This window comes from Eschrichtius robustus, chromosome 13, assembly GCF_028021215.1.
Source record: "Eschrichtius robustus isolate mEscRob2 chromosome 13, mEscRob2.pri, whole genome shotgun sequence".
Classification (NCBI taxonomy): Eukaryota; Metazoa; Chordata; class Mammalia; order Artiodactyla; family Eschrichtiidae; genus Eschrichtius; species Eschrichtius robustus.
In genome coordinates, this window is record NC_090836.1 from 85,506,738 (window position 1) to 85,521,850 (window position 15,113).

The window sequence follows — 15,113 nt, forward strand, 5'->3', positions numbered from 1 at the left end:
CCCTGTTGCCTGCAGACAGGTAGCTGTTCCCCACTGTTACCTGTTTAGTATGCCTCTGGATATTCTTATCCAGTGTAGAATTAAAACTAATGGATTGCTGTTTTACCCCCCAGTTTGCACCCTGCTTTAATCCAGGTGTTCTGATCATTAAGCATATTAGGTTTCCTTTTATTTATAGCATTTTAAAAAATTGAGGTATGTTCACGTAACATAAAATTTATCATTTCAAAATGTAGACTTCAGTGGTTTTTAGTATACTCACGATTTGTGCAGATATCACCACTTATTAATTCCAGAACATTTCCATCACTCCAAAAAGAAAACCCATACCTATTAGCAGTTGGACCCAGTTACTCCCTATCTCCATCCTCTGGCAACCACCAGTCTTACTTTCTTTCTCTATAGATTTGCATACTCTGGACTTTTCATATAAATAAAATCATGCAATATGTAGCTTTTGTGTCTGGCTATTTTCAGTTAGCATTATGGGTCATTTATGTTGTAGCCTCTAACAGTACTTCATTCCTTTTTATGGCTGAACGATATTTCGTTGTATGGATATGCCACATTTTTTTTAATCTACTATCAGCTGATGGACATTTTGATTGTTTCTATTTTGGGGTTATTATTAATAATGCTACTATGAACATTTGTGTGCAAGTTTTTGAGTGAACATATGTTTTAAATTCAGGGATATACCTAGGAGTGGAATTATTGGGTCATATGGTAATTCTGTGTTTATCTGTTTGAGGAACTACCAAACTGTTTTCACAGTGGCCACACCATTTTACATTCCCACTAGCAATGCACAAAGGTTCCAGTTTCTTCACATAGTTGTCAACACTTGTTATTATTTTTTAAAATTACAGCTGACCCTTGAACAATCCAGGAGCTAGGGGCAGCGGTCCCCTAACCCTGCAGTCAAAAATCTGGATATAACTTTACAGTCAGCTCTTTGTGTCCACGGTTCTGAATCCACAGTTTCAACCAACCACAGATCTTATAGTACTGTAGTATGTATTTATTGAAAAAAATCCATGTGTAAGTGGACCCACACAGTTCAAACCATGTTGTTCAAGGGCCAACTGTATAACCATCCTAGTGGGTGTGAAGTGGTATCTCATTGTGGTTTTGATTTGCATTTCCATAACGACTAATGATGTTGAGCATCTTTACATGGGCTTATTGGCCATTTGTATATCTTCTTTACAGAAATGTCCGTTCAAATCTTCTGCTCATTTTTGGGGGAGTCAATTGTCTTTTTTTTGTAGACTTGTAAGAGTTCTTTCTTTATTCTGGATATTAGGCCCTTATTAGATATATGATTTGCAAATATGTTCTTCTGGTCTTTGGGTTGCCTTTTCACTTTCTTGATAGTGTCCTTTGATGCATAAAAGTTTTTAATTTTGATGAAGTTCAGTTTATCTTTTCTTTGATTGCTTGTGCTTTTGGTGTCATATCTAAAAAACCATTGCCTAATCCAAGGTCACACAGATTTTCACCTATATTTCCTTCTAGGATTTTTATAGGTTTAGCTTTTATGTTTAGGTCTTTAATGCATTTTGAGTTATTTTTTGTATACGGTGTGAAGAAGGAGTCTAAATTCATTCTTTTGCATGTAGATATCCAGTTGTCTTAGCACCATTTGTTGAAAAGACTGTTTTTTCCCCTTTGAGTTGTCTTGGCACCCTTGTTGAAAATCAATTGAACATAAACATATGGGTTTATTTCTGGACACTGTTTCGTTCCACTGGTCTGTATGTCTATCCTTAAGCCAGTAAACACTGTCCTGATTACTGTAGTTTTGTAGTAAGTTTTGAAATGGGGTAGTATGAGTCTTCCAACTTGGTGCTTTTTAAAAGTTGTTTTGGCTATTTTATATTTCTTACAGTTCTTTATGAATTTTATCATCAGCTTGTCCATTTCTGGAAAAAAAAAAGGCTCTTGGAATTTTGATAGGGATTGCACTGAATCTAGGTCAGTTTGGAGAGTATTACAATAACGATATATGTCTTCCAATCCATGAACATAGGATGTCTTTCAGTTTATTTATATCTTATTTAATTTCTTTCAACAATATTTTATAGTTTTCAGTGTACAAGTCTTACAATTCTTTGGTTAAATTTATTCCTAAGTACTTTATTCTTCTTGAAGCTATTGTGAATGTAATCATTTCCTTAATTACATTTCAGATTGTTTATTGCTAATGTATAAAGTGCAATGACTTTTGTATATTGATCTCATATCCTGCAACTTTGCTGAACTTGCTTATTAGCTCTATTAGTTTTTTTGTAGATTCTTTAGGGTTTTCTAAACAAAGGACCATATCACCTGTAAATATAGTTTTCCTTCTTCCTTTCCAATCTAGATGGCTTTTATTTATTTTTCTTGCCCAAATGCCCTGGCTAGAACCTCAAGTACAATGTTGAATAGAAGTGGGAAGAGTGGACATCCTTCTTTTCCCTGGTCTTAGCCTCGAGGAAGACATTCAGTCTTTCACCATTAATAATGATGTTAGCTATGGGTTTTCCAGAGATGTCTATTTTCATATTTGTAAAGTTCTCTTCTGTTTCTAATTTGTTGAGTCTTTTTTTGTCATGAAAGGGTGTTTGATTTTGTCAAAAGCGTTTTCTGTGTCTACTGAGATAATTGTATGTTTCTTTTCCTTTATTTTATCAATATGGTGAATTATATTGATTGATTTTCATACGTTGAACCAACCTTGCCTTTCTGGGATAAATCTCACTTGCTGCTGGATTCAATTTGCCAGTATTTCATTGAGAATTTTTTATATCTGTGTTCATAAAGGATATTTGTCTTTAGTTTTCTTGTGATGTCTTTTTCTGACTTTGATATCAGGGTAATATAGGCCTCATAGAATGAGTAGAGAAGTGCTCTCTCCTCTTCTATTTTTGGAAGAGTTGAAGAAGGCTGTTAACACATAGTCCTGTGCTAAAGATAGTTTAGAATAAAATTGAAGTGATACGTTTCTTCGGTAATATCTCCTGTTAAGAGATCTGAAATATTAATAATTTAATGTTACTAAGCTCTTAGTTTTTTAGACTTAAAATACTACACAGGTAAGCATCCATGGTAAATTTTAATCTTCTTGTTAGCCATTTTCTTTTTAATTTAAGGAAGATGATACTATGTAGAAAAAATAAAAGTCTTTTCTAAGTCTCCAAATAAGTAACGCTACTGTTTTTTTTTACTTTACTTTACTTTTCTTTTACTTTACTTCTTTCTTGCCATAAATATATTTGCCTATTTAATTTGCCCTCTAAAATATGTGGTCTTATTTTTCACAGTTTTGCACAAAGATCCGAGACAGGTTTATCTTTGTCTTCTTGAAATTGGTCGAATTGTGTCAAGGTATGTATTCCACAATATTTCAGAATTTCAATGTCATAAACATTTTTTAAGCTGCTTTATTTTATCTAGAACACTTTTCTATAAATGAAAATAATTTTTGATTGGAATAAAGGTAACTTAATTTACTATTTTTTCTTTCTTTTTGTTTCTTTATTAACTTTGTTCTGTTCACGTGAGCCATGTCATGTGTCAACATCTGCTTGCTCATGTAGCTTGCCTTCATTTAGTATTAAACTGTAAAAGTGGGTACTTACATTTTTCAGATCAAAAGTAGAGTAAGAGCATGCAATCTTTAAGCAGTTCAAGGCGAGGCGAGTCCTTTGGACACAAAGAGGGTCTGATAAGAAGGCTGAGGCCTGGTATCCTCCATACCTAGCTCGACCCCATCTTCACTCACGAGATGACTTGTTTTTTGTTTTCTGGTTTTTTTAACAAGCTGATTTTTAAAGGTACGTTTAGGATCCCTGATTGAATATTGGGAGCATCCAGTAACCCAAATATATATATACTATGATGTAAAGATGATAATCTGAATTTTTGGCAATCTGTGGGACATTATAAAGCATTTCCAGATGTCCCAGTGAAACAACTGGTAGAAGAGAGTCATACAGAAGATAACCTATTGTGATATACATGGAAGTAGTTGGCTCAGACTTCACTTGTTTGATGAGATCTCATGATTGGTTTTCAGATATGGGGTTGAGCCTCCAGTATTAGTAAAATTTGAGAAAGAAATTGAGCTAGAAGAGACCTTACTTAATACCTCTGGGCCTGAAGATTCCATCAGCATTCCAAAATCATGCTGTCAGCATGAAGAGCTTCACGAAGCTGTAAGTAATTGCACACTTTCTTTCAACTGTGATGCGTCAGAATCTCATAGTTCGCCAAAAGTGTTCCTCTTTCATTTTTATTATACTTGAAGAGGGGGAAAAAAGCATGAATGAAAGTATTTATTGCAGTATTATTTATAAGGCTGAAAAATTGGAAGCAATGTAAATACTCTCAAATTGGGCAATGGCTAGGTAAATTAGGATTTACTATTTTAGCAGAATAATCATTTTTTGTAATCATTATAAAGACTATATAGCAACAAGAAAAATGTTTATTTTGTGAAAAGTATGTATCAGAACAAGGAGAATGAAAATAATTGATATTAGGGTAGTACCTTTACAGATGATTTTAATTTCTTTAGCTATTTCCTTTAATGTTAAAATGTTAATTACACAATAGCTAAAACCAGAAGAGAACATTTTTTATTCACAACACTTACTCCTTTTAGGCTCACCAACTTATTTAGATTGTGGGTTAGTGCTGATTTGTACTGCTGAATATAAGTGGTATTTGGGTATTTTAAACAAAGAAAATAAGTGACCCTTCATGCCTGCAAGCTTGTTATGAAAACTAAAAGGAACACATTTCTTTAAATATATATGTGCTATATGAATATATTCAGAGTCCACCTATACATACGTGACCTGCTGAGATCTTATGGTCGTGTTTAAAATTAAGGAACAATTATTATCTGATTCATTATTTTGAGTGGTGTTAAGAAATATACAACTGCAATTCTGTATACCTAAGAAACCTTAATGGATAGAAAATAATGACTGAAATAATTACCTCCTTTCAAATTACTTTGTTATCTAACTTGTAAATGGTTCAAGTAATTGTAAATTCTTTACCCAAGTTCAGAATATTTTTTAGCCATCTTATGCATGTGGTGTGTATGTGTGTGTATGCATGTGTGTACATATGTGCTCATATAACCAGACTGTGAACAAGATAAACTTCATTGAATGGCTTATGAAAATCAGTTCTATTTATGATCATGTTATTTTATTAAATGAATGATGTAGGGAGATAAATCCGGACCCTTCTGATCAGGCCCGGGTGAATCCACATGTGTCCATTTTGTGTAGATAATTAAGACACTCATAAATTTCTGTTAGTGCTCAGGTAAGTTGGGTATATCTGAAGAGACTTTCTTTGACATCATGCCTAAATTCAATTAAGTGAATTTGTTTAGTTATACTCTGTGTGACAAGTAGTTGAGAAAAATATACATGGCCTTGCTTTTTCAAAAATATAATTTTAGGAAAACAAAATGGTTTCCATAGTGGCTGATATGTGACTTTTTTTTCAAATCAAACATATCTCAGCAAATATTTTCATTTAATCAATTTATATTAATTTCCATGTTTTAAATAAGGAATTCTGAATTTTAATTTTTATTCCAGTTTTTACCATTTTTAAGATATGTACTGCAGTTAAAAATTCTGTAAGCCCCTTGAGGAGTAGAGGTAGGATTTTCTCCTCAGTTCTCATCTCCTTAGCAGACTATTGAAACAAAGTGAGTGCTTTTAGAAAAATGCCTCTTGAGTTGAAATTTTTCGAATTTACCTAGTCTTGGGTGAATATTGGATAGGCCAAAAAGTTCGCTTGGGTTTTTCGTAAGATGTTACGGAAAGACCCGAATGAACTTTTTGCCCAGCCCAATAGCTATAAATGCATCTCTGCCTATTTTAACAGTAACTTTGGAACAAATCTGGATATTCCCCCATACATACAGTATTACTTTCACATGGTGTTAAGGGACAAGTGAAAATTCCTGGTTAAACTTTATCTGACTGGTCCATCTTTGATTTGACAGATATATTAATCCAAGTCTTAAACAATTCAAGCTTAGTAATGAACTGTTTCCTATGACTGAATGAATGTGTTTTGAATTGACTTCACTGTGTACACATTCACAGACCTTCTCCGGTGATCAGTGAGTACACGACGAGCCTTATTGCACTTGGGCAGAGAGAGAGAGAGAGAGACTCCAGACTTCCTCACTGTTAGGTTTTATTAGATTAGCTAATGTCTAATCTCAATATTTGTCAACAAGTAAAAGAGAAGAGATAATAAATAGTTGAACTGTCTTTAAATTTTTATCTTTGAGTTTGATTTTCCCAACTATCAAATAACCTTGCATTTTAACATTAAACAAAATAGTTTTTGTCACAAGCACTAAATCTTGTCGTTTATTTTTAATCTTAGGTTAAACACATTGCTGAAGACCCTCCTTGTAGTTGTTCTCATCGATTTTCTATTGAGTACTTATCTGAAGGACGGTATCGACTAGGAGATAAAATACTTTTTATAAGAGTAAGTCCACCGTTTACATCCTGTTTAGATCTTGTTTTGAAATTGAATTTATTGCTTTACCAACCTTCTTTTGTTCCCCTTTTACTTTTTAAAAAATTGGAATAGAGGATGTTATTAATGGAAGAATTTCACTGTATAGGAGGAAATATATGGAATATTTTCAAGAGTATATAATGTGTTTAGGTAAACACGCTTAACATAGCAAACAACTAATTAAGCTAAGACTATGTGGACATTGAATATAATTGGGGGGAAAAAATCTTTGAATACCTCAGGTAACTTGTTCCATTTTTTAGATTTCCTAAAGAGGAATAATTTTCTATCATAAGAAGAAGAAAAAAGCAAAACCAGAACATCTAATAAGATTAAATGTCAGTAAGAAGAAAAAAATAGAAACATTGCAGTTGATAATAATATAGACTTTGGGTCTTAAGTATGAAGCCTTTTTTTCACTGACACAGCATCAGCATCTATACTAATATGCTAATATACATGCTTATTTTCTTCCTTTGTCCCATCTGTAATCTGCAATCGATTAATTGTCCCCTTTGCTGATAAGGAGATTGAAGTTTACCTGTTCATCATTCTGTCCACTTATTGATACAAGAGCTGTTCTATTCCCAATTTAGGAATGTAATATAAAAGTATGTAAAAAATATAATTTTACCACCTATATTTTCTTTTATTTCATATATTATCATTAGCTCCCCATACCCTGTTCAGCTCATACAGAAACAGGTATATGCATTTTGTCTTTTAATTAGCTTTCTTTTTTTAAGCAGTATGATATAGTGATAGTGCACAGAGCATGGGATTTAGAGTTAAAATTTGCAGAGCAGTCTCATACAACCGTGCAGATTTGCCTGCTGAATGAATAGGGGTCTGAGTCCGTCCAGCTTGGGCTGCACTGGCAGACCCAGGATGTATCTTATCAACACAAAAGCACCTTTTGGGTTGGGTAGCCTGGTACGTTTGAGGCCAGGCCAAGCTGTGTGGTTTGGGACAGTTTCCTTAATCTCTTAGAGCCATAATTTTCTCATCTGCAAAGAAAAACTAGTAATAAATTGTATCAAAGTTTTTGAAAGATTAAATTGATATGATACATATGAAAGTAATTTATTAAATTCTAACATACAAGTTTCGGTAGTTTTTATCTTTCTTCTGTAATTATGTTTTTATTTAGTATGAGACTTTTTTTCTCTCCTCCCCTCCTTTACTCTCCCTTTTCCTTTCTTCCTTCAATATTCAGTCCTTGCAGTTTTGCGTGTTAGTAATTTGGATTTTTAGGATGTGTAAATATCTTCCTTACAAACTGGAGGATTCTCTGTTGTTAGTTGCATGATTCAATATGAATTAAATTTATTACTTTAGTAATACAAGAAAGAGACTGGCAATTTATAGTGAAGCTGTTGGCAAATACACTGAATTTCATAGTCACAGACATCACAGACTATGACTGCTAATGAACCGTAACTGCACCTTACAGTTTTACAGCTTTATTTTTTACTTTCTTTTGGGGGAAAGATGCTTCACGGAAAACATGTCATGGTCCGTGTCGGTGGAGGCTGGGATACTCTTCAAGGATTTTTGCTTAAATATGACCCCTGTCGAATATTACAGTTTGCTACACTAGAACAGAAAATTCTAGCATTTCAAAAAGGAGTTTCTAATGAAAGTGTGCCTGATTCGTCCGCCAGAGCAGCTCAGCCTCCTGAAATGAATCCTTTGTCAGCAGTTAGCATGTTTCAGAAACAAAATTCAAAACCTGGCACACCAGTTGGTATTCCAAGGAGCAAAGAGAAGCAGGTACGTCTGCCAGGTGTGTTGCCACCAGCATCTTCCCTGAAAGGAGGCAGTCTGGCCTGTGGGTCAGTCCGTTCTAAATTTCCAAATTCTCCAGCAGCGTCCTCTCATCTCAACCTCACATCTTCAAAGGGCGTAGCAAAGAAACCGCAGTCTCCTTCAAACGATGCATCATCTTCATCTGCTTCTTTAAATCCAGCAGGTAAAAGCACTTTTTCACCAGCTTTATTAAGAACTGCACCTTGTGTATCTGAGTCGTTGAGAAAATGTATCTCATCACCCAGTACTCCAAAGGCCAAGCTTATTCCAGCCCAGAAGTCAAGAGGTGTGCCTGAGTCTACACTTTTGCCAAATAAGTGTTCTGGAAAAATTGAACCAAAGCATTTGAAACACCATCATGCGTCTTCCAGGGATTATGCAGTCTCTCACTCAGCTACACATTTAAATTCATCATCAAAGTGTCCAAAGCCACCTAAGGCAAATCTGCACCTAAGGCCTAACCCTCCTCCTTCTTTCCAGTCTCCTGCAAAAGTGACAACATCCAGTTCCAAAACCATAACCACGGGTCTGAGAACACAGTCTCAGCCACGTGTTGGAGCTCTGCAAGCGGGGGCAATGCCAGCACAGAAACTTAAGTCAGCCTTGAATTTAAACCAGCCACTTTCTGTAACCTCAGTTGCTCCTGCAAAAGCTGCAGAGAAGTCGAAAGATAAGAATATGGTTTCAGTTGCCAAAAAGCAGCCTCAGAATAAAAGCACGTCCCAGAAGACAGGACCCAGCTCCTCTAGGTCCCCGGGCCGTACCCCGCTGTCCATTGTGAGTCTTCCCCAGTCTTCTGCCAAAGCACAACCTGAACCAAAGTCAGCACAGACTGCCACCAAGAGCCAGTGCTTAGCCAAAGGGCCTTCCAAAAGTGGCAAAGCCCCGGCTGCAACCAGGAAACCACCCTTATCTGGCAAGGAGGCAGTTAGTGGAGATAAAAAACCTTCTGCAAAGAAGACGGAAGACGATGATCATTATTTTGTTATGACTGGAAGTAAGAAACCTAGAAAATAAACATAATGTGTCATTCTAAGAGAACAGAGGAAAGAAAGAGAGTGAATGTGTTAGCTGCACACCTTAAAAGTTTCTTCTATTTGTGTTTATCCAAATAGGTTCAGACATTAAGTACAATAAGATGGGGGTAGAGGTTGGGGCGAGGAGGGGACTCATCAGAATTCACATACCTGAATTCACCAGAAGGTACCCTTTTAACGTGAACAGTGGTAAAATCACCAGGAGATTCTTATTAGTTATAGACATTTATATGATTTTCAGTCCATGACATCTTTGTTAATGTCTGCCCATTAATGGAAATGTAAAGTTAAATAACACTACTAGGTTTATAACTATAGTTGCTGTATTTTGAATATGTGTTAAATATGGAGGTTATTACCTGCTAATAGAAACAGAGGTGCTCTTAATATAAGTTATTGCATTTTAGTTTAAAAGCAACGGTTTGGCACTTGTCTTACAAAAGACATCTTATTTCGTTTCCTGATCAGGATTGCCTGATGGAACAATATTAAGTACCAATGGCTGCTGCTGATTAGCTTACTGTTACTCTGGGTTTGGTAGAATTGTTATTATTTAAAAATTTTTTAAGCTTTCCAAATCAGAAGGAACTGATTTTTTTAACTGACTTCTATTAACCTTGGTAATATTTTGTTACCAATATTTTTGGTAAAAAAATAAAATTAAGGTATTGAAATATAAATTGAAACTTGGAAAAAATTTTTTCACATATTATTTATAAGAACTTATACCTTATATTTTAGATGGACATTGTGCAATGTGAAAGGGGAAATGATTTAGTAGCTTTTAGCATATTAGAAATATTTTTTAATAATTAATTTTCTGTGAGTGCAGATATCAATTTTTACATTAAAATAATGTTGTTTAACATCAGAATTATGTTTTAACAATCTTAAAATTAAGGTGATAGTAAAGAATATTAAAGTGGTGCTACATAAAAATTCTGTCATGTGATTACTATTTTTCTTTAGCACAATAATACAAGTTTTAATTAGAGTTTTCCAGTTACGTTAATTTTCTTCAATAAAGTCATGCTGCCTTCAGTTTTCCAGTGGCAAATGGACAGTATGTATGCAGCATTTTCTGTTCTGTAGGCAGATTCTCCAAGGAACTTACCCAAATCATGTAGTGACTATATAGACTCTATCGATCTAGGATGATATTTGTAAATAATATGTTTTTTAATAGATTGTGGCTATTTAAAAAATTGTTAATGTACTTTCAGAAGTTTTAGGGGTGTGTTTAATAACTTTACAGTATTATCAGCTATCACAGGTTATTATATTCAGTATTGAGGTTTGTGTTTCCCTATTTTAAACTAAAATGTGTTTTCTAAAGAAAAATAATGGTTCACACAAATGTGCAATCATAGAATAAGCATCTTAAGCTGACTACTGGTGTTTGTAGATTATAAAGCAAGAAACTTTTGTATAAAACTAAGCTATCTTTTGTCTGAGAAATACAGTTAAAATCAAAGCTGTATGCAGGCTAGTTTTTGAAATAATTGATGCTTCTCTCCTTAAAAGAGACAGTCACCAAATATTTAGTTGAGTTCCACTGTTGATCTGGGCATTGAGGGAGATAATATTTACATCTTTGGAAAGTGAAGTCAGTGTTCAAGAAGTACTAGAAGCTTTACATTTTTAGTGATGAGAAATATTTAATGCATCTTTCAAAGAGGAAGAATTTTACCTTTAAGAAGGAGTTTATTCCTTTGTAAGACCAAACAATTCTGTATCAGTAACTTCAGGAATAAAAGTATCATCTGGCAGTTCCAAGAACTGGTTTTATTTTTTTGAAAAATTGTAAGTTAATTCATAAATAGCCCTATCTTCATCGGGCTACTGATGGTAGGAATTTCCAACTCCTATAATTCTGTTATAATTTCACACTTTGATACAGTGAGAATATTCTTGAAATACACATTTTATCCAGTATTCATGATCAGGGAATTTCTCCAATTATATTCACATTGGATGAATTTTTATTTATATATAGCTTACTCTTCCAAAATAAATTTTTTTTTTAAAGTAAGCAGTGACTGAAAGATCCTTTCTTCAAATATATTTTGAAATGCCCTTAAAGACCTAGTGTTTCTGATTGTTTTCACAATTTTAAAAGTACATTGTTGAAGTTAGAAAGAAATGATCATTTCTTCTTAATAGTAGTGCAAGATTTTAAAAGTTTCTTTTTGTTTAATATTTAGTAAAATGAATATTAAGCTTAAATTACTGAAGTACCTGGAAGAAGAAATAATGTGTACTTTCAAAAAAGAATGAAATATTTTTATTTTTCGTTTCTATAATTTGTTAACGTGACTAACATATCAAATTAATCTTCAGAGGAAAATGAAATGCTGATTATTTTTGCATTGTTTGAGCTTACAGTAGGTGTTTAAGGCTTATATCTTTAAAATGCTTTGATAAATTAGACGATCTCTAACTTTCCTCTCCACACTGAGTTAACAGTTCTTAATTGGTAAGGGAAATTTTTTGAGAAAAAAAATTACTGTTCCTTCTGCAATATATATCTGATACAAAAATCTGTTACTTCTTTAAAAGGCTTTACTAACAAGTTGTCATGATACAGTCATATCCAGGTTTACGTACTGACTCCATCTGAATCCAAATTTGTGTATATTTTCTTGTGCTAGCAGTGTTTGTATCAGATTTTAACTTATATTTTCTCAGGTATTAAAGTTTAAACATATATACCAAGTCCTCAATTTACATTTTTGTGTGTTCTGAATACATTCTGATCACTTGGTTCATGTCAGAAATTGCATATATGAAGCATTAATAATTTGAGGATAGTTTTAATTTTATTGCTATTTAAAATGCCCTTCTGATACCTGTGGAATTTATTTCACTGCTCCTAGGAGATTATCAAGGTTTTGCCATTAAGTAACGGTATTTGTTCCGCAAGTTGTTGTATCTGCTAGAAGTTTGTCTCAGTAAGGCTAGACTCATATTTAATAATCTCTGATGACAGAAATAATTTATTAGTTATGAAAGCAGAATTCTATAGATCACACAAGTATTGTGTTCACAGAAGGCTACTGACAGTAGGAATTTCCAATTCCTGCAATTCTGTTTTAATTTCACACTTTGATACAGTGAGAATATTCTTGAAATATTCATTTTATCCTATATTCATGATCAGAGCAATTGTAAAAAGCAGTTAATTAAATATGTATTTTCTGTGATGTTTCCAAATGAAAACAAAAACACCACTTAGACAAAATCAAAATTCTTATTATATTTTCCTAATCATTTGTGAATGTAAAAATTTTAAACAAGTTCATGTTATGAAATTTTGGGGAATATTAGGAAAATATTAATGAAACACTTGCCAGTAAATCTGAAAATATAAAGACACATATTTTATTAAATTAGCTATTTTCCTATAAATATACTGTTTTGTTCTTGTAGAAAAACACAATATGACTCGATCTTGAAAAAATAATACATGCAAAGATTTAGCTATAAGGATGTTAATCATAACACATCATTAATATTGTTATGACCATAAAATAGAACACCATACAGACATTAAAAAATGATTTAGGTGTTGATTCCTTTTTTTTTTCCTTTCCTTTTTTTCTTTTAAACTTTTGGTTTATTTATCTTTATGTAGCTTATGTAACAAAGTTTATTTCAGTAGTCACTTAAAACTAAATTCCTGAATTCTCACATTGTGTAGAAACATCACAGGAATCCTTTCTGGGTTGAGCAAGACCTTTGTATCAGTTCATGCGGTATAGTGATATATTCTTGAAGTTGGCTGTGGCTATAGCCAGTTTGCATATCTGAATATGATGACACTACTTTTGATTAGTCACAGCCACTGGTGAGGATAATTGACTAATTTAAAAAATGCTCGGCAAACACTTGGGATTTATCTTAAAAGATGTATGTATGGTGATGAAGTGATTTGTTTTGAGAGATGGCAATGATAAAACAATATATAATATTTCTGAATTGTCTGTGTTCTGCCAGGCGCAATACTTATTGCATGGTGTGTGAAAGGATTTTTTCCTGAGGAAATGTTGTGGTAGTGTTTGAAGAAGCCTGCAGATATGACCTGCTAATTTCTGGAGGGGAATGGACAGGAGAGGGGAAGAGGGCAGTAATAAGAGAGGCCTTGAAGTTATGGATTTCTTCCATTACATTAAATAACAGAGAATGCTGCACTTTTACAGAAGAAAAATGTTAGGAACTTCCCAACTTACTATCCAGGTTTTTATTTTAAAATATTTATTTTCGGGGTTTGAGAAGATACTCAGAGCATCATGTATAGACTTAGATTAGCAAGGGTCCTGCTACTGCCTTATTCAATCCTCACATTGAACAGATGAGGAAACTCAGCCCAGGGAGTTTGTTGATAGAGCATGTTAGCTACTGAAGTCACACCAACCTGTGAACAGCAGAGTGAAGTCAAGGCAGTGGTCCCTGGGAGCTATGTGAGTTACCCCAATTGCTGGCCCCTTCAGTGGGTCCTAAATGCATTGGGTCTAGCCCAGCAGATTCCTTGTATTACCTGTATTGATGATTATTCCAAAACAATCTACTCAACCACAAGGCACTGAAACACCACCTCACTCATTTGCTCATTTAGCAAACAATTTTTCTGAGTGTCTGTGGCAGACACTAAGCTAGATGCTAGGGATACAGTAGTAAGACCGGTCACTGCTCTCCAGGAGAGGACAGTCTTCATTCAAGTGGTTAAAAAAAAAAAAAGTATGATGTGCTTTTTGACTGTAGCCCACTCAGTTCTTTCTGGGATAAGATACCTTGGTGAAAACCGCCTGTCTTTTCTCATATTGCTTTGGATCAGGAGCCCATAGGAAAAAGTGAAAAACTTGTATTTATTTGTATCTGAGCCTTAAGAACAAGAGTCATTCACCACCAACTGTTTCTCAGAAAATAGAGCAGAAAGAATCAAGTCCTAAACAAGGTATGGGAAACAGAAAGAAATCTGAGCTTTCTCTGGATAAGCCATCAAGAAGCACCCATCTCTAATACAAGGATGCTCTTCTAACTCTAGAATGTTTCCTGTGACAGTGGGGATTGATTCCCACCCTGACCCCTCCACAAACTCCACCTTGGTCTTAACAAGTGTGCCACAGACTGAGGTGGGATCTCAAACCAGCTGCCTGTGGGAAGGCTGGTCTCCCTCCAGCCACCTCAGTTATGTTGGAGGAACACAGCTTCGAGCAGATGCTCCCTGTGATTTGACATCTCAGTGCCTCCTCCTACTGCCTCAGCAGGTGACAGGAAAATTGTCCTGTAAAATGCATTGCTATGACTCACAGAACAGCACCTTCTGGGCCTTTGAAGCATCTTCCTGGCTGGCCTGTAGCCCCAAGGGACCCATAGGCGTCCTGGGAAGACCTGGTGTGTTAGGGCAGCTCTTTTGGTTGCAAGAAACAGATTCACTTCAGTTTTCTTTAGTACTGTATTGTTTTATGGATACATAGAACCTAAAGGACAATAGGAATCCGGCAGCAACCCAGAAATATCTGTTCAGTGAGCCTCACAGAAATTGGAACTGGAGTCGTTGAGAAACATAGGGAACTCTAGAGACAGGTAATCTCATCTCCCTTCTGCAGCCCGAGTTCCCCCCTTCACTCTGGTGCTCTGCCAGGAACATACTCTAGCCAGCCTCCAAGCTTCTGATCCTCTTTGTGGGTTTTCTTGCACCTTTGAAAAAAC

At 34.6% G+C, this 15,113-nt stretch overlaps 1 protein-coding gene across 4 annotated transcripts in view; it reads left to right on the forward strand.

Annotated features, from left to right (window-relative positions):
• The window catches only part of GAS2L3 (growth arrest specific 2 like 3), a 31,284-nt gene extending 21,282 nt beyond the window's left edge, over positions 1 to 10,002 (forward strand). For all 4 annotated transcript variants that reach the window (XM_068560477.1, XM_068560476.1, XM_068560479.1 and 1 more), the window contains 4 exons: positions 3,309 to 3,372; positions 4,064 to 4,202; positions 6,415 to 6,522; positions 8,047 to 10,002. In XM_068560477.1, coding sequence (XP_068416578.1) covers positions 3,309 to 3,372; positions 4,064 to 4,202; positions 6,415 to 6,522; positions 8,047 to 9,381 — 1,646 coding nt within the window. In that variant the 3' untranslated portion in view covers positions 9,382 to 10,002. The remainder of the gene's footprint in view (positions 1 to 3,308; positions 3,373 to 4,063; positions 4,203 to 6,414; positions 6,523 to 8,046) is intronic.
• Positions 10,003 to 15,113: the final 5,111 nt, after the last annotated feature.